At 35.9% G+C, this 22,998-nt stretch overlaps 6 protein-coding genes across 13 annotated transcripts in view; 2 read left to right on the forward strand and 4 right to left on the reverse strand.

Annotated features, from left to right (window-relative positions):
- Positions 1–3,942, forward strand: part of LOC132202179 (neo-calmodulin-like) — a 53,296-nt gene extending 49,354 nt beyond the window's left edge. For all 8 annotated transcript variants that reach the window (XM_059628925.1, XM_059628926.1, XM_059628923.1 and 5 more), the window contains 4 exons: positions 81–182; positions 272–407; positions 860–1,008; positions 1,072–3,942. In XM_059628925.1, coding sequence (XP_059484908.1) covers positions 81–182; positions 272–407; positions 860–1,008; positions 1,072–1,103 — 419 coding nt within the window. In that variant the 3' untranslated portion in view covers positions 1,104–3,942. The remainder of the gene's footprint in view (positions 1–80; positions 183–271; positions 408–859; positions 1,009–1,071) is intronic.
- Positions 3,388–7,340, reverse strand: LOC132202177 (heparan-alpha-glucosaminide N-acetyltransferase-like). Its single transcript, XM_059628917.1, has 12 exons — positions 7,157–7,340; positions 6,264–6,531; positions 6,022–6,182; positions 5,689–5,783; positions 5,522–5,629; positions 5,353–5,449; positions 5,135–5,296; positions 4,967–5,082; positions 4,740–4,909; positions 4,506–4,680; positions 4,332–4,444; positions 3,388–4,279 (listed from the first exon to the last, which is right to left on the reverse strand). Exons 1-12 carry the CDS (start codon positions 7,307–7,309, stop codon positions 4,098–4,100), a joined length of 1,800 nt encoding a protein of 599 aa, XP_059484900.1. The 5' UTR covers positions 7,310–7,340; the 3' UTR covers positions 3,388–4,097.
- A 3,667-nt stretch (positions 7,341–11,007) lies between these two features.
- On the reverse strand, positions 11,008–14,127 carry LOC132202636 (heparan-alpha-glucosaminide N-acetyltransferase-like). Its single transcript, XM_059629652.1, has 11 exons — positions 13,975–14,127; positions 13,013–13,280; positions 12,697–12,910; positions 12,531–12,638; positions 12,378–12,474; positions 12,154–12,315; positions 11,970–12,085; positions 11,744–11,913; positions 11,512–11,686; positions 11,320–11,432; positions 11,008–11,265 (listed from the first exon to the last, which is right to left on the reverse strand). The coding sequence occupies exons 1-11, from the start codon at positions 14,125–14,127 to the stop codon at positions 11,084–11,086; spliced, it is 1,758 nt and encodes a 585-aa protein (XP_059485635.1). The 3' UTR covers positions 11,008–11,083.
- Positions 14,128–15,824: 1,697 nt separating this feature from the next.
- On the reverse strand, positions 15,825–17,975 carry LOC132202493 (2-(3-amino-3-carboxypropyl)histidine synthase subunit 2). The gene is made up of 8 exons (XM_059629444.1): positions 17,828–17,975; positions 17,496–17,769; positions 17,210–17,436; positions 17,022–17,150; positions 16,786–16,960; positions 16,488–16,716; positions 16,258–16,432; positions 15,825–16,193 (listed from the first exon to the last, which is right to left on the reverse strand). Exons 2-8 carry the CDS (start codon positions 17,756–17,758, stop codon positions 15,898–15,900), a joined length of 1,494 nt encoding a protein of 497 aa, XP_059485427.1. The 5' UTR covers positions 17,759–17,769; positions 17,828–17,975; the 3' UTR covers positions 15,825–15,897.
- A 202-nt stretch (positions 17,976–18,177) lies between these two features.
- Positions 18,178–20,133, forward strand: LOC132202495 (transmembrane protein 127-like). The gene is made up of 5 exons (XM_059629446.1): positions 18,178–18,330; positions 18,689–19,007; positions 19,068–19,235; positions 19,296–19,430; positions 19,489–20,133. Exons 2-5 carry the CDS (start codon positions 18,704–18,706, stop codon positions 19,671–19,673), a joined length of 792 nt encoding a protein of 263 aa, XP_059485429.1. The 5' UTR covers positions 18,178–18,330; positions 18,689–18,703; the 3' UTR covers positions 19,674–20,133.
- An 84-nt stretch (positions 20,134–20,217) lies between these two features.
- LOC132202494 (chromatin assembly factor 1 subunit B) lies at positions 20,218–22,131 on the reverse strand. The gene is made up of 5 exons (XM_059629445.1): positions 21,769–22,131; positions 21,571–21,697; positions 21,200–21,512; positions 20,844–21,146; positions 20,218–20,786 (listed from the first exon to the last, which is right to left on the reverse strand). Exons 1-5 carry the CDS (start codon positions 21,907–21,909, stop codon positions 20,294–20,296), a joined length of 1,377 nt encoding a protein of 458 aa, XP_059485428.1. The 5' UTR covers positions 21,910–22,131; the 3' UTR covers positions 20,218–20,293.
- Between the last annotated feature and the right edge of the window lie 867 nt (positions 22,132–22,998).

A 22,998-nucleotide genomic window follows, 5' to 3' on the forward strand; every position in this document is an offset into this window, starting at 1 on the left:
CATTGGCATTTCAAATTAGTGGCTTTTTGTGTTGAAATAAATTCCGGTTGATCTCATTTGTTTGTTGTTAAAATCCGCAGAGTTCAAGGAGGCATTCATGCTTTTCGACAAAGACGAAGACGGCACCATCACGATGGCCGAGCTGGGCGTCGTGATGCGCTCACTGGGACAAAGACCGTCAGGTGAGGGTCACTTTATAATAGTTTTGATGCTTGCATGAGCGAGACGGTTTCGCGTTTTTAAACACAACGAGTGTTCTTTTCGTCCGCAGAAACGGAGCTGAGAGACATGGTTAACGAAGTGGACCAGGATGGGAATGGTACCATCGAGTTTAACGAGTTCCTCCAAATGATGTCCAAGAAAATGAGGGGCGCTGATAATGAAGAGGAACTGCGAGAGGCCTTCAGGTTAGAGGAAAACTATGATAATTCTTTAAGGACAAAATACTGAACAAGTATTTAAATTTAAAATTAAATTTCATAAAAATTTTGATGAATGCATTATTAACTTATAAATTTAAGATCAGAAATTTTTTAGAAAATAAAAAATATTTTTAATTGAATAAAATTTAGCAAATAAAAAGATAGCACAAAAATACTTAGTAAATAAATCTAAATTTTCTTTCACATAAAAAATTGTAATATTAAAACAAATCCACCAGTTAAGATTAGTTATGTTCCCATATAATTATTTTTTTAACACATTCTTTAATCTTTATAAATTAATTTAAACTATTTAGCAATCTGTATGCAAAAAGGAAAAAAATTTTAGGGTTTTGTTTTTACTGAGAAAAGTTGTACTTGCTGATGTTTGGTGTATTTATTTTTTTTAACATTCTTGTAATTACTGTAATTTTTAGGGTGTTTGACAAAAACAACGACGGACTCATTTCGTCGATAGAATTGCGTCACGTGATGACAAACTTGGGCGAAAAGTTGAGCGATGAAGAGGTCGATGACATGATTAAGGAAGCAGATCTCGACGGTGACGGCATGGTCAACTACGAAGGTACCGTCGAAAACAAACAAATTAATTTATTTGCTTCAATTTTAATTTTAATTGTGTTTGCAGAGTTTGTCATGATTCTCACGGCCAAGAACTAATCAAAAGGCTACAAGTGAGTGGCCCTTCCGCATAAAAACACACCCCAAGCTGAAACAAAGCAACCTAAGCTGCGACGCGCAAGCCGTGCAACAAGTACGTTTGATTTCAAATGACATAAGGACAGTTTTCTGGACTCTTTTTCTTTGTTGAAAGAGAGGTGGCGGAAATTTTTTTAGTTGCATAAGTGAGATACATTACGGATTATACATTGTTGTCCTCCACGGCAAAACGCAAGAAAATTGTGGAGTTGACACGTTTTTGCTGAAACTAATGTAATGAGGTTATAAAGTGATGGAGAACGTGAAACTTTTATACCAGATTATTATATTAAATTTATCGCTATATTATAATATGAATTTATAATAGAGAACTGAACACAACGCGATTCTCCCTCAACAATTCATTGATACTCATTAATATTATCAAGATATTGCAAACCTTAAAAGATAACGTACCATAAGAATCAGTTCTGATTGCGGGCAAGTTAAATTGTCTCGAATGGTTTCAAGTGCAGCACGATAAACGTTACTTGTTATATATGCAAAAATGTAAAAAGAAATCATTGATATTGCGATAATTGTAATTTTTATATTTTGAAAGAGGTGTGGGTTTCAACTTTGTGCTGCGTTAGTAGTTTTTTTTATGGCGTGAGGAGATTTTTTTAATTTTGTTATTCATTGCTGACTATTACGAAAAAAGGCATTACTTGTTTTATACCAGAAGTATTATTTGCAGCCGTAGAGTATTTGACAATAAAAATATGATTGTAAATCTGTGTTTGATAAGTGTGTAAAAACACCACGGCATTGTTAGTAGAAATTTGTCGTCGGCTGCACAACCTAATATTGTGTTTTTCTTCTTTCCAAAATTATTATGCCAGTCAGATTTTTCTTGATAAAAAAATCCTTTGATCATTGGTCTCTCATCACATAATGGACAAAATCATAAAAATGCGGGTTGTATTAATTTATAAATCAAGCTTATTTCACCAGAATGTACTATGGTGTTGACTATTGTCTACAGGAATCGCAACTCAAAACAGGCGACCCGCTAGCCAATCATAATAGTGATGAAACCAAATTGCTACTAAAGCAGACATTCTTCCTTTTTCTTACGAGAACCTTTCGAATTTACTCACGCATTAAAAGACAATTTTATTTCTTTACAGCTGTAGAGAGCAATTTTAGACGCTGATTTTTATTCAAAAGACATTGCATTTCCAAATTTAAAAATCGGGCAGACCTATTTTTGTATAGATAATGCTGATATATGAGGAGCGCAAACAAAAGTGCCAGCGATGAAATGTGCTGGCTGGTTGCTGTGCCATAGATAATATATATGACAGAAAATGAAAAACGCATACTACATTGCATGTATACTTATGATTACACACATTAATGGCAAATCTTTGTAAAACGCGCACCCCTCCCAAAAAGAACCCGGCGTTGTCTGTTAAGTATGAAAAGAAAGCGAAATATAGCAATTAAATTATTAAATGTCCCAAGTGTACCACACCAGTCCATTCTGCCACACACCAAAAGCGCAGAGATTTTCTTCTGGTTGATTCAAAAGAGATCTCTTGCCGTTAATGTAAACCGAGATATGGATACACAAAAGTGTCTATCCTCCTATATAGTTGTCCTGTGTTTTAACAGAAGAATTACAGTATTTGATGTAAAAACACGGAAATCGCGTGAAAAGTCAGAAATATTTTTTCAAGCAAAGTGCGAGAGATTGGAATAAATATGCGCGCGGAGATTTTAAATTGCAATTGAAAATTGAAGAGAAGAAATAATAATTTTTAATGAAAGAGAGCGTTATAGAAATGTATGTTGCATACACAGCTTTATTTGTTGAAATGTAAATGTGTTAATGGTTTCCAAACTCCACCTACACCTCCTCAAATTCCATAGATAAAAAAAAAACGAGTGTCTATTAATAAACGCTAAAAGTGGATAAAAATTGCAGCTTCTCGTAGTTACATGTGTCGCCCTGATTATAAAAAAGATTAAAATATTAAACATATAATTATAATAATTTCCTTCAGCTTTTCGCATTAATAAATAACAGGGTAAAACGAAAATCAATATACAAAATAAGTAATCAATTCATTTTTCACTTATAAGTTTTCAAGTTTCCATCTTTTTAACTTTAAAAAATAATACTCTTTTGAAATAATAAGAGGGTGTCTAATCTAATATAAAATATTAAAAATTACGACTAAATCATTACAAGAAATAACAAACATATATTATACTACGTCTCATAAAAATTAACATGAAATTGATCTCGGTAGTTTAAACAGAGGCGAATAACATTAAGGAAGACCGCATAAGTCATTTTTTCATTTCCATCAAGTTTATTAAAGATACATTTTGAGATATAGAAATAAAGAGAAGGGTGTGGAGTTTAACACATTTATGCAAACTGTTAAAACTAACCTACGACTTGTATAAGGAAGAAAACGCGAGTTACAAAGAAAATTCTCGACAAAAACAGAATTTTGTACCTTAACACAATGGAAATATAGAACAATCAAATTCTAAAGACTACAAGATGGAATACCTTTTGCGTAATAATTAAGATTTTGAGAGCGCGCATCCTACAAAATTCACAGAGATTATCAACCTCTTCTTAACAACCATTTAACAGAATTCGAAAATAATACACCAACCATTTATATATATTTTGTGCCTTTTCTGTTGCACTCATTTCATAATACTGTGTATATTTATTGTAAATTTGTATTGAAAAACGCACGAGTTGTGAGATTTTCCGATTTTGATTTATTGTGAATCGCAATAAAAATAATTAATGCCCTACAGTACAGTGATATCCTTTCATGGTTTATAAATAAAACATCAATCATAAATTATTAAAAGATCGTCAAAGGCTATAAAATGATCAGAACACATTGACAGAGTCTGTTTCACTCATAACCTTTTCCCATAAAGATCATTTTGAGATTTATTTGATTTTTATTTGGTCAAAATCTAAGCAGTTAACAAAACCTTCTTCGTATATAAATAAACGGAGATGCTAACCCAGATGAAAACACTCCAGCATGAGTCAATGAGTTTCATAAAGTGCGTGTCCATTTTGCCGTAAGCAAAGTGCCACGGCCACATATCTGCTGTGATCCTGCTTCCAACGTAAAGAAGCAAACAATTCATGCCTGAAAAATTGGAGTTGGAAAACAAAATAATTTAAATGTGAATTCAACAAACCTGGTTGCAGCAAAGGAAAACCATTCCAGATTCTGGTCACGTCAACCAGGTACATGAAAACTGTCAACACCAAAAATGCAGCTCCTCCTGTCACCAAAGAAAACGATGTGCTCCTATTAATAGAAGACAACAAGCTTGAAGCATAAAAAAAATTTAAAAATAAAATCAAAATACCACAAATGCTTGTTCATAGGAATGATTTCATTTAGATGCAAAGTCAAGCCAAGAGCGATGCACCCAACACCCCATATAACAAGTCGCAACTTTCGGCTGTGCCAGTCCGAGTGCATGACCAAAATTGCGCCAGCCTGCGCTCCAAGGATCACCGTTAAAAGGGACGGTAAGGTGCCTAAAAATAAGAAACTTTCTCAACTTAAATTGTCTCTGCATGCTGTAGGAAAAACTTACTGAAGGGCCCCACTGGTTCAAACGCATTGAATTTATAAACGTCCTTTGTTGTGGAAGCCTGTAGTAAATGGGCCTCATCATGAATCAGTTTGTCCACGTATCCATGGGTCCCTCCAGTGCAATTGAAATATTTACCACCTTCGCTCAAACCACCAGGACCCAAGTAGCCACTTGATTAAAAAAAAAAAAAACATTTAAAACGTGATAAATGCGTATTTTTTACTTACGTTGGACAGCCAGGCACCGGAAGAAGAAAAACGAGACCCAAATATATTGCGTGAATGACCAGGTGGATCAACCACTGTGGCAGCAAAACTCTCAAATCCCCGTAAGTTCCGGAAAACTTATTTTTAAAATTTTTTATAAGGTAAAAGGCAAACAAATTCCGCATATACTTTCTTATAGTCTCGTGGCCAGAGAAAAGCAAAAAGGATGCTGGATATAAGGTACATAACTGCAATGCGCTGCAAAACATTATAGTACCGCATAGTCTCCAGTTGCACACCAAAATCGACGCTGTTGATCATTAATCCAAGAGCAAACAGAAGGACACATCGCTTCGGGGAAAATTTGGAAAAATTGTAAAACATGAGATGAATATTGCATATAATACCTTTGTTATCTCAAAGATTAGTCGTGACTTAGGGACTTTCTTTGCCAAATCGGACTTCATCTTTAAAGGAATGCACACGCTCATGATCCAAAGGAAACTTTTTTTGGTTTAATTGTAATGTAATTAATTAATTATCACTAGAGTTTAAAGCATGGAAAACAAAAATTACCATGGGAAAGGCCATTCTGCAGCGGGGACGCCATCCCAAACTACGTGTTCCAGCGCAAAGTAACCACCTTTGTGACCAAAATAGAATACAAGTGGTATGATGCAGCACCTAATCAATGAAAACAAGAAAATTAGCATATAATTGATATAAAAAAGCCAATATTTAACCCTCTGAAAACGTCCAGTGAATGCAGTCTCGTTTTAAACTTGACCGTTTTGGTATCTTTTTTGTTGATGGAAGAATTTCGTGTATTGTTGTTGTTCTGAAAGAAATATTTAAAAATAATTTTTGAAAACAAATTAAGATATTTTCAAGGCAATAATACATATTATGGAAATGCTTCTCGCAGTTTTTTATTAGTTTTATATTTTATTTATGTTCAAAATTTTTGTTAATTTGTGAAAAACGTTTTATTCAAAAATAATTTTTAAAAATCAAAATGTAAATTTATACAGATAATGGTATTCAAATGATTAAAAAATAAAATTATAAATATTTACATGTATTTCTTCAAGAAGGGTACTGTTGTTCTCCGCGTCTAAACACTCCAAGTGTCTTGCATTCTTTTGCAAGAACCTCTCATTATAAATATTCCACAGGATGTACAATCCATATAAAAGGAGCAGACCAGCGAGTGACATGAACGTTACGACAACCAGAGCTGAAATTGATTTCTTCATGTTCAAAAAATCCATTAAATTACAGATTAAAGACATAAGAAAAATATAAATAAAAATAATACCTAGGTAAATGTTGACGGGTGGAACAACAGTTTCTGATCGACACGCGGTCACAGAGTTTGCAGGAGAGACGACGAGGTCGTAGATTCCGAATTCGCCAAAACTCAAGTTGCTTGAGCATTCCAGGTGGTCTGTGCCGTTTTCAGGCAAATTGAAAGTGTCGCCCAGATTTTGATTGAGCACCAGCATCTCCAGGTCAAACAGGGAGCTGACCTTGTAGGTGGTTGAGTTGTGGGCAGCCAGTTCGCCCATCAGTGAGAACTGCGTGCACTGTTTTAGCAGCGGTAAGTAAAATTAGTAAAAATTACGAAATTAATTTACATTAGAGACATAAAAAAATCATCGAAGTAAAATCTGACTTGCAATTTAAACAAATAAATCATAATTAAAGGCGTTATGTTAATTTATATAAATTTATAAAAAAAAAAATCTAGTTCTGGGATGAAAAATTTAAAAAAAAAATTAATTTACATAAACAGAAATAAACAAAATGAATTTTAAAAAAAAAAAATTAGTTAAACCAACTCTTTTGTTTATATTTTACAAAATTGTATCCATTTTTAATTATTTTTCATTTATTTTCTCGCTCACGGCTCACGGCGCATCCAAATAGCAAACAAAATTTTCACTTTTTTAATTTTTTGACAAAGATAGTGAAATAATTTTCACTTTGCAATTTCACAACAAATGTCGAATTTTCGGTAACCCCTTTCAAATTTTAGTCAAGAACCTTAATTGATTTAGGGTTTAAAGCAATAGCAATGGGTCGCCATTCCAATGGTTTCTAATTATTTTATGACAGTAAGGTATGATCTCAAAGAAGAAAAGCGTGGTAAATAAAAAAAAAATAATATAAGAAAACGAAATTTTCACAAAAAAAATTAAAATATCTTACTTTGTAGCATGGTTGTCGCTGAGAATAAACCCAAACAGACTTATTTAGCTGTGAAGAGACGTTGAGGAAGGCCTCGTCAAGACGCAGGTCGTTCAGGTAAAGGCCGCGGACGGGCTCGCGCGAGCGACCCTCGACCCACGAGTAAAAATCCATATTGACTGAAACCGACCCACGAGTTGATTGCGCTTTTTATTCCTTGAGCTACACCACTCCTGTCCTCTGGTGCGCCAGCGAGTGTGTTTAGCATTTGTCGAGCGACCGGCCCTATATAAGGTTTCATAATAACGATAATAGCAGGATAAACGATATCGAAATGAGCCTTGTTAAATTTGTTGGATGACCAGCGGGCGCGCCTTCCTCCAGCCACGAGAGAGAGAGTTCACGCAAACCGGAGGTTCTCTTGAAAGTTGCATAATTACTCCTGTTTCACGAAATGTATTATTTGCCTTGATTATAGGAGGCGTGTTTTCTATTTTGGGCCGAGCGGCTGATTTAAGTTCCTTAGCTGATGAAAACCGAGTAAAAGTATAATTAATTTACTCGATTATTTTACTCAATTCAATTGCATTTTGTGCTTATAGATTATAAATTATGACGGCGTTTCCGCTTCTTTTTAAATTTGCTTATGCGTTTTGGACTTGAGTGCAGGTTTGCGCACAGGAATCTATGCTGTTTCTCTTTTAGCAATAAAATACACTAACAACAAAGTAAAAAATTATATTTTAATTAGTATACTTATTGGAATGAGTAAAGCCATCAAGGTGGAAACGCGCGGCCTTGAAAAATTATTTAGTTGCTTTTATTCTTTACATTTTTTACCATCATTAATGCTATTTTTTACATACATTAATTTATTTAGAACAATAATACCTAATAATTTAAATTTCAAGATATTGACACAAAATTACTGAAATCGGTCATTTTTATAATTAATTATATTAAATAAATATGTTTTATTTCATTGTTTTTTTTATTGTTCCTCTTTGTTACAAATACATTGTTTACATTCATGTTGAAAGCAATTTATTTTTGAAAAAAAAAACTCAATTTATTCTTCACATATCTGGAATGAGTATAAGTTGGTCTCAAGTTCCATGGTTCCTTAGCTAACTATTATTAATTTCAATCGAATGAAGATCTCACAAACAAAGTGACGGCTGCCGTGGGTTGCGGCCGCCGAGGTGGACTGTATGAAATTTAGATTAAATTTAATAAAGAGAAAAGAGCGTCTAGTACCAATGAGATTATTTTATTTCTCTCGGATCGAGGCATTTTTAAGTTTATCTGATGGTGTTATCGTTTGGTTTCCGGGGTTTGAGCTGAAAGTGGCAATTATAAATTAAATGGCAGAGACTTGGTCTTTAAAAATTTTTAGTCGGCATGCAGGATTTGGGTGTTTATACAAAAATGACCGCAGAAATTTTTTGAATATGATGTATTGTTTTTAACAATTTCCCAAATACTCAAACAAATTCTAGCTCTGAAATGCAGTAATATTTCTCGGCGGCGAAAGTTTGTATTGAGATGTAGTGAGCTGGTCTGTGGTCAGTTTTGTGTACGTCTTTGCACACACGAAAATAAAAATGAAATTTCTGATCCATTTTTGGCAAATTTAGCATTTGAATTCAAAGCAGAGACAAGTTTCTTATTCAGTGCGATTTGTTCTCCTTATTCAAATTCAGTTAGCGGTGCGACGACAAAGTCCTTAATGAATTAACAGGAAAAACTCACTCAGACGACTAAGGAGCTTGTTTGAGAACGTTTATAGCTGAGGAAAATCCAAAATGCATTGTATATTTTCAGGCAGGGGTTTCATTTTACTGTTTCCGATTTTGTGTCTAGAAATTCACTTTCTTTGGCTGCGCGACTTAAAAATCTGTTGGATTAATTGTCTGTTCTTCGATGCAATATCATCTGCTAAGCACAATTCATGATTTCTATTCTAGTGTCTACGTGATCTTCTAGCTTGTTGGAATAAACATGTATATCGCGTGTCGTAGAAAGCTGTGGCGAATTAAAACAAGTCCTCGCCGAACTGTACCACTCAACTTTTAAAAAGCGAATCCAGAGCCGGCGTACCCCAATGGTGAGCGTGTGAAAGCAAAAATTCGACGATTATACACGACGTGCAAGATGTGTAGAAAGCACACCAGTCATTTCTGTGTTCCAGCTCCAGCTCAGGAAGCATTTGCCAATGTATACGCCAATCAAAAAATCAATTCTGGTGCTGCATATTTTGTGTTGACCTGCTTTTTTTGGCGAAAGTGGTCGCCGGAAGAGTGGCGCTTTTTTTCTCGGCCAGACGAGCGATCTCGAAATTTGCTGCCGCTGCTGCTGCTCGTAAAGGTATTAGATACCTAGAGGTATTTTCTAATACCTCCTGCTACGATCAAACGAGTTAATTATCACGTGATTTGCTGCCAATCGAGTGGCTGCTAAAATTTCTTCCTGTGCTGCGTTTCTCCCGACAACTAGATTGAATGATAAATATTTGCTGCTGCCGAACGAGCGGCCGCGTGATTGCGGGCTAGACAAAGAATATTTTGTCGCTGGCGTGCGCGAGGGTGGCGGATTTGCGGATTGAGGGCTTCCAGGGGTACTTCTTTTTCGTTGCTTTTTTCACGACCAAAGAGAAACGCCAATGAAAACTCAATTGAGTTATTTCTCGGCCGGGGACGGTGGCTTTTAAGTTCTCGCATAATAATGGTGAGAGTTAAGCCCGTTGTTGCTGCTGTCATCACCGTGGTCAAACATTGCTCTCTTCTTTCTTTTTGGGTCGCTCTTTTTTGAAAAATCAAATTTCGTCTGGTGGCAGAATAGATGCGCGACTTGGCGGAGCAAACTCGGCAAAAACGGTGCTCGTCGTGAGTGCCGCGCCGAAGAATCTGCGTTGCTTTTTAAATAAACAATTCCTCGTTGGAGCCCCAACAGGAGTGAGTAAAATACTGATGATTAAAGTTGAATGGTTCCTCATGAAACCAATTATTTGAATCTAGCTGAGAATTATGAAATAATTGAAAGATCAAATTTGCAAAAGAGCAAGACGAACTGGCGCATCATTGCACGGCCCGAAAACACGCGCTCAAAGTCAGGTCAAGTCGCCTACGGTTTCCTAGGTGGAATGAGAATTAATAGAGAGAAACTCTCTCGATTAATTTTGACTCGACTGGTAGAGAAGGAGAGAGGGGTCCACAGACTAATACTAGTATGTGGAGGGGTCCCTGCGGTTTATACTTTGACTAAAAGATGGCACATGGGTTCGTAAAAATTATAAAATTCAATTATTTATTTTTCTTTAAACAAGTCAAGCAATAAAATAAATTGTGGAAATTTAATTGCAAGGAAACTTAAACACAAAATTTAACATTTTTAAATGAATAATTTTTCAAAAATAACCATTTTGGTCTTAACAGAGCAAAACTTAACATTTGTTTTGAGCGTATACCTATATCATTGGAGATCAACATAAGAAATTGTTATAAGTATAGTGTAAAATTGTAACTGAAAATGCTTTTCGTCAAAATTTTTTTGCTTGAATAAATTTTTTTTATGAAATTATTAATTTATTTCATAACATTATTGTATATTTATGAAATTTTTATATTGAAACACATATGAGCTGTAGAATTTTCAAATTTTGATTTATTGTGAAATAAATGAATGAAAATAATTGATGCCTTTCATTACAGTAATATCCTTTCAGAATTTATTAAAATATAAAAGACATTAAACTATCAAAAGATCGTCAAAGGCCTAATGATATCAGTGAATATGTGCATTTGTAACCCTTTCCTGACATTCAAGATCATTTTTTTTTAGGGTAAGGCCAAGACAAAGTCTTGTCAGCCTGTGCCCTTTATTAGTGGTGCAGAAGGCACCACTCAATTTGAAAAAAAATTTTGATTTGTATTCGATGAAGAGGCAAAACTATACCGTTATCAAAATCTTCTTCACGTAAAAATAAATGGAGACGCAAACCCAGAGAAAGACACTCCAGCACGAGTCAATGAGTCTGATAAAGTGCGTGTCCATGTTACCGTAAGCAAAATGCCACGGCCACATATTTGCCGTGATCCTGCTTCCAACGTAAAGAGTCAAACAATTTATACCTAAAAATTTATTATGGAATCAAATATATTCAATTAAATGAGGATTTAACAAACCTGGTTGCCGCAAAGGAAAACCATTCCAGATTCTGGTCACGTCAACTAGGTACATGAATATTGTCAACCACAAAAATGCAACTCCTCCTGTCACCAAAGAAAATGACGTGCTCCTAGAAACAAAAAACAAATTAAAACATAAATTATCATATAATATGATATCATATTTTTTATATAAAAAATTCAACCTACCACAACTGCTTGTTAATAGGGATGACGTCGTTTAAATGCAAAGTAGAGCCAAGAACAATGCACCCTACACCCCACCCAACGAGTCGCGACTTTCGGCTGTGCCAGTCCGAGTGCATGACCAAAATTGCGCCAGCCTGCGCCCCAAGGATCATCGTTAAAAGGGACGGCAAGGTGCCTAATAAGGAACACTCTCAACTTAAATTGTCTCTGTTATGCTGTCGGACAAACTTACTGAAAGGCCCCTCTGGGTCAAACACCTTGACTTGGTAAACAGCCTTTGTTGTTGGCGACTGCAGTAAATGGGCCTCGTCGTGTATCAGTTTGTCCACGTATCCAAAAGTCCCTCCGGTGCAATTGAAATATTTACCACCTTCACTCAAACCACCAGGACCCAAGTAGCCACTTTGTTTTAATTTTAATGTTTTTATTAAAAAAAAAATCAAAATTTTTTTACTTACGTTGGACAGCCAGGCACTGGAAGTAGAAAAACGAGTCCCAAATATATTGCGTGAATGACCAGGTAGACTAACCATTGTGGCAGCAAAACTCTCAAATCTCCGTAAGTTCCAGCAAACTTATTTTTAAATTATTTTTTATTTTTAAATAAAGAGATAAGTATCACATATTGATAAAAATACATACTTTCTTGTAATCTCGCGGCCAGAGCAAAGCAAAGAGGGCGCCAGATATTAGGAACATGAATGCGATGCGTTGCAAAACACCATAGTACCGCATAGTCTCCAATTGCACTCCGATATCCACACTGTTGATCATTAATCCGAGAGCAAACAGGAAGACAAAGCGCTTTGAGAAAATTAGGGAAAAATTATATAATCAAATTTTAGACAAACAAAATTAAAAAATACCTTTGTTATCTCAAAGACAAGCCGTGACCTAGAGACATTCTTTGCCAAAGCCGATTTCATCTTCAATGGAATGCACACGCCCATGATCCAAAGGAACCTTATTTTTTTTCACACAATTAATCAATTAACGCATGAATTAAAAACAAAATGTACCATGGAAAAGGCCATTCTGCAATTGGAATCCCATCCCAAACTGCGTGGTCCAGCGTTTGGTAGCCGCCTTTGTACCCACAATGGAATAAAAGTGGTATGACGCAAAACCTAATCATTGCAAATAAGACAATTTAGCATTTCGATGCAAGAAAAGCAAGTGATTAACCCTCTGAAAACATCCAGCGAATGCAGTCTCGTTTTGAACTTGACCGTTTTGGTGCCTTCTTTGTTAATGGTGAGCTCGCTACCGTTGTTCTCCACGTCTGAACACTCCGAGGCATTCTTTTGCGAGAACCTCTTATTATAAATATTCCACATGACGTACATTCCATATATAAGGAGGAGCGCAGCGATGGACATGAAAGTTACCACAACAGCGGCTGAAATTAATTTCAATAAATTTTAATTCTTGAAAATTAATTAAAAATAACAATTTAAGTCATTCAATTAAATAATGATTTCTATAATTTTACAAAAATTACGTAGGAAAATGTTGACGGGTGGAACGACAGTTTCTGATCGACAAGCGGTCACAGAGTTTGCAGAAGAGACGACGAGGTCGTAGATTCCGAATTCGCCAAAACTCAAGTTGCTTGAGCATTCCAAGTAGTCTGTGCCGTTTTCAGGCAAATTGAAAGTGTCACCCAGATTTTGATTGAGCACCAGCATCTCCAGGTCAAACAGGGAGCTGACCTTGTAGGTGGTTGAGTTGTGGGCAGCCAGTGCGCCCATCAGTGAGAACTGCGTGCACTGTTTTAGCAGCGGTAAGTAAAATAAGTTGTGGAGAAAATAATTCACATCGACAATTTGAATACTGGATTTCACGAAAAAAATTAAAACAAGATTGTAAATTAAACTGAATTTTTTGTAAATATTGCTACTAGTAAAGTGTTATGCCAGATTATTCATTAGGATATTTTTCTGCAAAAGTATAAAAATATTTTACAATGCGAGTTTAGATAATATTCAATGATGAATTTAAAAATCTTCTAGAAAAACTGCAAATAAATCAATATCCAATAAATGTTGATAATTAATTTTAAAACTTCATATAACTTTATGATCTGTGAATTTTCTAAAACACCACTAAATTATATAATTTAAAAAACGAGTAAAGCATCAATCATTACTTTTTAACTTTCTCATGTTGGAAGATACAATATTATTATTTAAACATATTTTAATTTCATTGCAAATGCATTCTTTTAAATAGGATCTAATTTAAATTTTATACAAAATAACTTCCTCCTATTTTCAAATAAAATTTAAAAAATTGTGTACCGAAAATTCTAACTTTAAAATAAAATTTCAACAATAACAAATGTTTAAAAGAATATTTTATTTCATGGAAGAGATCAAGTTTTGATTTGAGAAAAAAGTAACAAATTCGTTATACTTCAAAATTGGAAAAGAGCAGCTTGGAAATAAATTTGGCATAACTCACTTTGTAGCATGGTTGTCGCTGAGAATAAACCCAAACAGGCTTATTTAGCTGTGAAGAGACGTTGAGGAAGGCCTCGTCAAGACGCAGGTCGTGCAGGTAAAGGCCGCGGACGGGCTCGCGCGAGCGACCCTCGACCCACGAGTAAAAATCCATTTTGACTAAAACCGACCCACAAGTTGACTGCGCTTTTTATTCTTTGAGCTTCCACTCCTGTCCTATTGTGCGTGGAGTGTGCGTTTTTTGCACGCTCCAACGACCGGCCCGTAAAGGTTTCATAACGAGAATTGCAGGATAAAGACAAATATCGCTATCGTAATACGCATGTTTGATAAATTTGTTAGATGACCCGCGGGCGCGCCTTTCCCCGGCCGCGAGAGATGGAGATGCCATTAAAAGATGCATTATAATCACACCTGTCAAGCGAACAATGCATTAGGCGGTCTACACACGCACTTTTTTTTGCCTGGCTAATGATGCATTTGTCCTATTTTGGGCCGCCTTATAGTTCCTTAGTTAGTCAACGCCGACTATATGTGACGAAAACCAAGTTGGACAACCTAGGCAATCAATTGCGGTTCATACAGAAATAAAAAATATGTTTTTTTTTTCACTTTTGATCGTTTTAATAAATTCAATTGCGTTTTTTACAACAACAGAGAATATGAAATGACGGCGTTTCCGCTTTTATTTAATTGCTGCTGGTATTTTGGACTTGCGTGCAGATTTTTGCACAGATAGCACAAGGGATCTATGTCGTTTCTCTTTCCTTAATGAAATACACAAAACATTAGAGCAAAGAATTGCATTTCAATTTTTAATATGTAGGAATGCGTTTAAAACCAAACGGCGTGGATACGCGCGGCCTTGAAAATTTATGGGCCTCCTATTATCCATTTCCGCAAATTTGTTATTTTTGATTCATGCATTTTAATTAAAATAATATTATTAAAGAAGTTGAATTTGACAAAGATATTTGTTTAAATAATTATATTTTGTTGGAATTAAAATTTATTATATTTATTTTACAAAAATAACAAAAATAAGCATGTTTCAACTACTGAAAAATAATAATCTATTTTTGAGATTAGAAATGTGCAAACTGCTGGTGCGAAACATGCAGCACTATTATTATAATAATTTTGGAAGAAAAAATGTATTCTCTGCAACTGCCTGTACCACATTACTTATTTGTTTTGTGCAGGGAGCGTTTCATTATGCCACAGGAGCTAAAACTAGCTAAGTTGTTAGTTCTATCAATTTACAGGGTCCATTTTATTTTGTAAAATTGTGTATTTTGGAACCTCTAATGCCAAAAAATCCTGTATGTATTATTTTTTTGCAATATTTGTATAAATTTTAAATATTTGCCCTCTGAACTTTTAGAGCACAGCTTGGTAATAGATAGATATGTCTGGGTGTGTCATATATTATAAAAAATGAACCCCATGAAGAAATCAAAGAGCATTAAAATTTTTTTAGGAAACATAATTATTACGCCTGATCTTTATAAATCACATAATCGTCTATTTCTCCAGGCAACTGAGGCTACACAATAGAAATTAATCAGATGGGTGAAAGTTTGAAGTGCCAAATATTGCGTTTTTAATTATGCCCTGGAAAAGTCAAAATGATTTCTCTCATTCAAAATAATATTTCAGATCTTTAAAATTTTTTTTTAGTTACAAACAAAATATATCTTAATATTTACTCTGCGTGCTTCTGACGTGCTTGAAGACTAGCACAGTATTGTTGTAATTTTAGCAGTAAGGAAAACGTTTGATGGTTTTGTAGGCATATACGTATAAAAATTAAATCACGATGTGTGCCATATATACTAAGCAGTGGAAAAATCCAATTTACAACTCAAATTTTATTTAAAATGAAATTATGGATACAAACTAAATAATAAACAGTACTTGTATTTTATTTTTCACTTTTGGGCTCAGCTTGGTAAGTACATGCGATTCCAGATCTACCCTCTGACAATAATGAGGGGCTGCTTTGGCCCAGTTCTGGGTCCAACCCCTGCCACGTTCTCTGTGCCAAGAGCGAACCAACAGACAAAGTTGTGATTTTCAAGTTTTCTTCTCTGGACACAAGAGCTTTTGACTTTTCGTTTTCACTCGACACTTTCAAGCTGATTACTTTTCCTGTCAGCAAAGAGGTATCAGCCTCAAGTGATGAATCCTGCTTCTGCAGACGGATGTAATCGAAACCACCTGATGAAAAATGCATCAATTACTGTAAAATTGATTTCATTTAGCACAGATTGCAGTCATGTACCTTCCAATAAGTCTTTGTAGTCATTTGATGCATTTGTTCGACCTTGATTAAGAGCCAGTTCAACTTCTGACAGACCAACTATGGGTTTGTAATACTCTTTGCTCTCCTCCTGTCTGCTCTCCGGTGATAGCAAAGGATTGTTTGGGCATGCAAAGACTAAGAAGACATCAATTTCCTATAAAATAATTATTTTAATACTGAATTTCTCTAAACATAGGAATTAAATATACTTGAAAATTTGCTAATTTTGCTGGATTTGGCTTTCCAACGGCAAGAGTATAAATCCTTGGAGGTGATGGACGACTCTTCAGCAAATGCTTAGCATGTCTCGTAGCTCTCAAAATTGAAGGGTCGGCTGGGTTAGCCACAACAAGGGCTACTGATGTTGCCTCTTTTACATGCTGGGCCAAAAACAGTTGACGTCTCAGAAGTCTCGAGTAGTTCAGAGAAGGTTCGAAGCTAAATTTTAATTCAAAATAAATTTTAAAATAATGCTGTAGAATTAAAATGAGGATTAAGTTAATTTACCTCTGTCCAGAATTGTTAAAACATTTCACGCATTTAAACTTATGGCTCCAGGAAATTATTAGGTTGTGCAAATATGGGCCTTCACTGCCAACATATATCACAGAAACTTCTTTTAAATTAACCTCTGAAGAAAAGCAAAATCCACGCCCTAAACTTTCATGTTGATGCCTAGGATCTGCAAAGCATATATTATTAAAATCTCGCTTGACAAATTAAAATCTGGAAATATAACATACTGTGTTCACTCCTAAAGCAATTCTCTCCACAAACACCTTTACAGAAAACCGAGGCAAAATCCTCATTTTCCCCAGTCAGCAGTTTGCCAACTACAGATATGTTGAGCAAGTCCTGCAGATCAGAAGAGTCTGGAATTTAAAGTGAGAATTTGCAATTAATCTATTACTGGGCTAAATTTAAATAATACCAAATATGTGGCAGCAATCGCAGTCGAAAATCAGCAGTGTTGTGCCCAAAGCATTAATCTCTTTTTTCAGCTTCTCTTTTAAACTCTTTTTGTCCACTGACAGAACTTTTGGAAATACAAAGAGAATTGGGATTTTTGGATCGTAAGCATTTGACAAGCAGGAGTGTCCATAATGAATCATGCCATCGGACGGAACATGTTCAGCAGCAATGAAGTCAATGCAGCAACTATAATTAAAATAAGTACATTTACGAAAACTTTGATGATGTGTGATAAATTAATATACCTTCCATAGTTTGTGTCTCCGAGAATTAAAATATTGCAACTGGTTCTCTTTTTCAGCTCTTGGCAGACTCGGACAGAATCTTTCAACATTTCATTGGGAAATTGTAAACAGACGCTTTGCAAATTAAGCACATTGATCCATTTTGCGCATCTTTTGAGCTCGTAGACTTCTGGAACCAAATTTTCTGGCGTAGGTTCGGAAAGCTGCTCTACGACTATCCTTTCAATAACATTTTGGCCATTGCTGCTGAATGCAGAAGTCATTTTGCAAAAACCTAGGTCAAAAATATCAACAAGTATGATAAATATTTGCTTAAAATTTCATAAAATTACCGAAATTTCTGCAGTAAAAATAAAGATTATTTCAGAATTCTCATAAACGCCTAAAACTCCAAAATTGAGAGAAGATCGGCGGTATCAAAACAAAAAGCAAAATGGCCTTGGGATTTGTTTTGATAAGATAAAATGAGTTGAGGTGAGGAGTGCGTTATGGAGTAGCCATTTCTCAAGGTACTCATGACAATTCTTCTTTTAAATTAGTAAATTATCTTTTTAATTAAATATTAATTAGAATCTCCGTGAACCATCTTAATGCGCTAATATCTACGAAAAGCCAGCCTTCTGAAATCAAGTCGTCAAAACGTCAAAAGCTTTTATTGTCCTCTATTAAACCTCCTTCGCCACGCCCACCACTGATTTTTAGTCGCAGATGTTGGAAAAGGAAGGACAACACTGAACACAAAGATGGAAGCGCAATACATGGACAAAATTCGTCAATGATTTTGCTAGGATAGACGGAGTCAAGATTTCCCCGTATATTAGTTTAGATTTCAAAGGTAAACCTTGAATCTTATTGTCCAATCTGGGTTTGTTTTCCTCCAGCCCAGCCAGATTTATCGAAGAGCGAGTTAAAATTACTTTTTGCGTCCGACGAATAATTTTTGCAAGTGGCCTTCAACTTTCCCTTGTCGTAAAATCGCGTCGATGACGAATTATCTTTTATTTTAAAGAAGCCTGTGATATAAAATTAACTTTAAATTAATTATAAAGTCCCGTCAGTCAAAAGCAAGTGATAAACTTTGTACATAAATTGTCTTCCCCCTTTTTTTGTTTTTTTTACATACCCGGTGTCATTAATTTTTGTGGTACAGCAAAGATTGTAATGATGATTTTTCTCTTTCTCTTTAATTCCAGATTTCAACACAAACAATGGACCACCCTCACTTGTCACCGCTGTACATAGTTCGGCAGCGGTGGCAGCTGATCAAAGACAAAGAGCGCAACTACGTGGCTGCATTTTTCCACATGTGCTCCTGCGCCCTAGTCTGCACGTCCCTGGCTGCCCTGGGTTGGTTCAGGTTGCGCGGAGCCCCCTGCACACCTCACCTCGCCATCTACCAGTTCTTTTCCTACGGGCACTTTTCCATGGACAGCAACCCTAGCATTCCAGAAATTGTGTCGTCTAAAGCTGTGTCCACTCCACTCATTTCTCAGTACCACACACAATCCAGAGGTTTTTATAATACAATTCTATCGTTGACGTACCGGAGTCATTTTTTTAAATCTTTTATAGTTTTGAGCTGCGTGACTCCCGAGGTGGCCAGTTTGATGCGAGTGGTCATTCTGCTGTGCTTTTTGGCCCTGGTCAGTGCCTTGGCTGGATTCCTTCTTGATATTTGGGGCGCCTCGAAGCCCATTTTGCAAATCATACGGAGGGCATCTCTCCCTAGTATTCTAACAGGTGTTGTATTGGAAACGTTTGCTCAGATTGAAATTAAGAATAAAAATTTTCTGTTCACAGTTCTTTGGGTTGCTTCCATAGTTGGAGCGTGTTACAACCTAACAATGGTTCTGCAGAAGTCGATAACTCATTTAACCCCAGCATTTTACCTGAAGGTGAATTTCGAGTATGGAGTGTACACAATCAGTGCTGCAGGTAATTTTTTTCAAAACAAAATCATTCCAAATAATTTGATAAATTGACTTTCAATTAGGCGCATGTGCTTTGGCAGCAACAGCAAGCAATTTGCTAGGTCTGCAGTCGCCACAAACGCAACCAGATAGTCAAACTGAGCGGCTAGTTGACGATTGGGACGGCCTGGAGACCTTTTCGATAAGTGCAGACTTTGGTGACACTCCTCTCAACGCAATGTCATCGCCCCCTCCATACACCCCTTAATTATCACTTTATCAGGGATTTCAAAATAATTTTGGGTTTCTCGCAAAACCATCCTTAATTCTGCACGTCTCATAAGATTTTAGATTGATCAAGAAAATAAGAAGTATTTACAAGAAACGAGACTCTGCAGAGAACATCTTTAAAATTGTGGACCCGTGTAATATAATTATACTATTGATATCAAAACAATGCGACTGATAGATGATTACTTATTATTGCAATTGTTGATGAAAACTGCTTGTGAAACTCTGCTTTTTCCTACTAATGCTTAACAAAGTGTGATTTAAGTTGAATTCAAAGTTTGACTTCAAAAGATCTTTCCTGTGTGTTTTGAGAGTAAGATTAATTCTTTTGTTTGAAAAATGGTTAAGCTGACGATTCTGTTTCTGTGATTGTACTGTAAACATGATGTACACAATATATGATAATAAATCCAGAATGATTATTATTATATTAAAAATTGATTTTAAATTGAATGAATACGTTACTACTTATTACTCTTATATTGATTCAAAATCTCAGATTTTTCTAACCAGAAAAATAAATTTTTTGCAACTCCGTGACAACGCTGAGTTTATTATGTTTTGTAAAATGCAAACATTTTTAGTAATATAATTCTCTCATTTTGTCTCCATCATCACATCCTGGGTTTCTTCGAGGACAAGTTTTATTTCTTCCTCCTCTGTATCTGCTGTCTTCATAACTACATCCTCTACAACTGGCTCGCTGGTTTGCTCTTTAGGTTGAGCCGGAGTGACATTGTTTTTCCTCTTACCCTTGCCTTTCTTCACCTCTTTCACTTGCGGTATGTATTTCTGCTGGTCAGGAACAGGCGTTCCAAGTTCGCCAGGGGAAAAATTGATGCAAGAGCAATAGCCATCGGAGGAAGCAACGACAAGCAGGTTTCCGTCTGGCGACCAACTGATGTCACTCAGTCTTGTGTAGTGGATGTGACTAATGAAAGCAAGGGGTGTACTGTGTTGTGAGTCATACAGCAGGACAGAGTTTTGAGTAGCAACTGCCCAGACAAGGCGGTAAGGCAACGGAACCACAGGGTCTGACCCAGGAATAAGTTCAAAGAACACAGGGCAGAAACTGACAGCAACTGTAAACCTGAAATAATGATTATAATTTATAAATAATCCCCATAATATTAATTTCGAAACCAACCTATCTCCTGTCGGCAGGTACATGACGGGCTGTTTCAGATTTTTGGTGGAGAAGACAAAAGTTGCGTTTGGATAGTGCTGCTTTTTGCGCTGCTCTCTTGGGCAAATAATTCCAGCAGGTACAATCAACAGTTCTCCGTCTGGAGAAAAGCTCAGCCGTCTGTAGAAAGTTCCGAGAGTGTCATCATGAAAAAGACGGAACTGTTGAGGTGTGCCGTCCTCGTTAGTCAGCTTGGTATTGAGAGGCGCTTGGTGGATTCTGGCAATCACTCTGTAATTTTTTGTCGAGAAAATGCGACAAATTCTAAAATGAAGAGAAAATTATCTTCGGAGTTCTAATATGAATTTATTATGTACCTGTCTGTGCAGACAGAGGCAATCATCTTGTCTGAAGGGCACCACGACACTCCTTGGACAAGACCCTTGTGGTCCTTGAGCACAGCGATTTTGCGTGCAGCCTCCACATTCCATAGAATTACAGAGTTGTCCACAGAGCCAGAGGCAAGTCCTTTGGAGTCGGGAGACCAGTTCAAATCGTAGACGTCTTCCAAATGTCCCCTGAGAACTTTCAGAGCTGTCCAGTGCTCAATGCTTTCCTCAGATGTTTCATCAAACAGATTGGCTTGCTCTTCGTTGCCAGCTTTTTGCCTCCAAATAATAATTGAGCCATCTGGGAAAATAAAGTTTTTAATGGGTTGACGATTAAAAAAAATGTATTCGATACACACCATCATCTCCTGACGCCAAATATTCTCCTGAGGGCGAGAACTTGACAACATTCACTGTTTTCTGGTGCCTGTTAAGGTCCGAGGCAAACTCGATTCTCACTTCTTCGCCAACATAAGCATGCCAGATCTAAAAAATATATTTTTTATAATAAAATTGTTATAATATGCGAACATGATTTATGGCATTTAATTGCTTACCACGACGTGACAATCGCCTCCTCCTGTGGCAATTCTGTAGACAGTTTCGGTTTCAGTCGTCTTGACTACCTTTTTCTGAATGTCCACACTGTGGACGGGCTCTTTGTTGTGCCATGAAATCTCGGGGGTTGTCACTTTCATGGCTCAATTCGCAAAAGTGTCAAGCCGAGAAACCTGACAGTTTAATTTGCTCTCATGCACGCAGAATTAGCGGGTTTTTTGGTGGCTAAATCTCTGAGTAATGAGACTCGAAGCACGAGAAATTGAAATTTGCCTTAAAATAAATTGAAAGAATGAGTGACGTTCTCGCGAAGGGCGCCAAGAGCGGGATGCAAAGCGGGATGGGAAAGCCGATTCTGCCTGCTGATTGCCGCTTAATGTCCAGTGCAGCCAACAGTAACGAATATAAAAACATTCCTAGTAAATTGAGAGCAGCTGAATTAAATTACAAAATTTGATTTTAAAATATTTTTTAAATGTTTAAATTTTTTTTTTCTCAAAGAGCTTGGAAAAAATGAGTAATATTAAGTAGTTTCTTATTTTGGTATAAACTTGTTTTGTTCGCAAAAACTGCTGAGCCAATGAGGGTGCGAACACAAAAGCTTCAGCCAATGAACGAGAAAAAAGGTGTAAAATACTTGACACGGCGGCAATCCAGTGAACGTCTGCGACAAGAAATGGTGCACGGACACTATTTCGGCATATTCGTCAGCATTCGTTTTTCCTCATAAAATTTGCAGAGCTTCACCATTTTGTGATTGTTTGTAAAATTTAAAATTAGATTCAGCCCAAATTTATGCTTGTGTTTCCTACCCCTAGGTGGTTTATTAATGTTCTTTTCTAGTGCTTCTGCAGAGCATGTTGTACGCTCCAACGCTTTTAATAAAATAATAATATAATCTGAAAGAATCACTATTGAATGTCTCTTTTTCATAATAGTTTAGTTCAACAGCAACAAAATTTAAAAAATTTAAATATTTCAAAAGAAAGACTTACAAAATTCGCTATTTTGCTTTAATTCTCCACTTTGATTTAAAAACAATTAAATACAAAGAAAAAGGCTGTGTGAATTTAATACAGTTATATTTTTTTTTTTTATATATATATTTTCCTGTTGTGAGAATTGAGCTCCCTAAACTTACAATCAAAGGAAAATTACGATAATAAAACACTCAACAGCAAAGTTTAATAAATTATTCTAAAACTCTTCACTAGGATATACGGAGTTCA

The sequence above is a fragment of the Neocloeon triangulifer genome, unplaced genomic scaffold, assembly GCF_031216515.1.
Source record: "Neocloeon triangulifer isolate White Clay Creek 2 clone unplaced genomic scaffold, ASM3121651v1 ptg000015l, whole genome shotgun sequence".
Lineage (NCBI taxonomy): Eukaryota > Metazoa > Arthropoda > Insecta > Ephemeroptera > Baetidae > Neocloeon > Neocloeon triangulifer.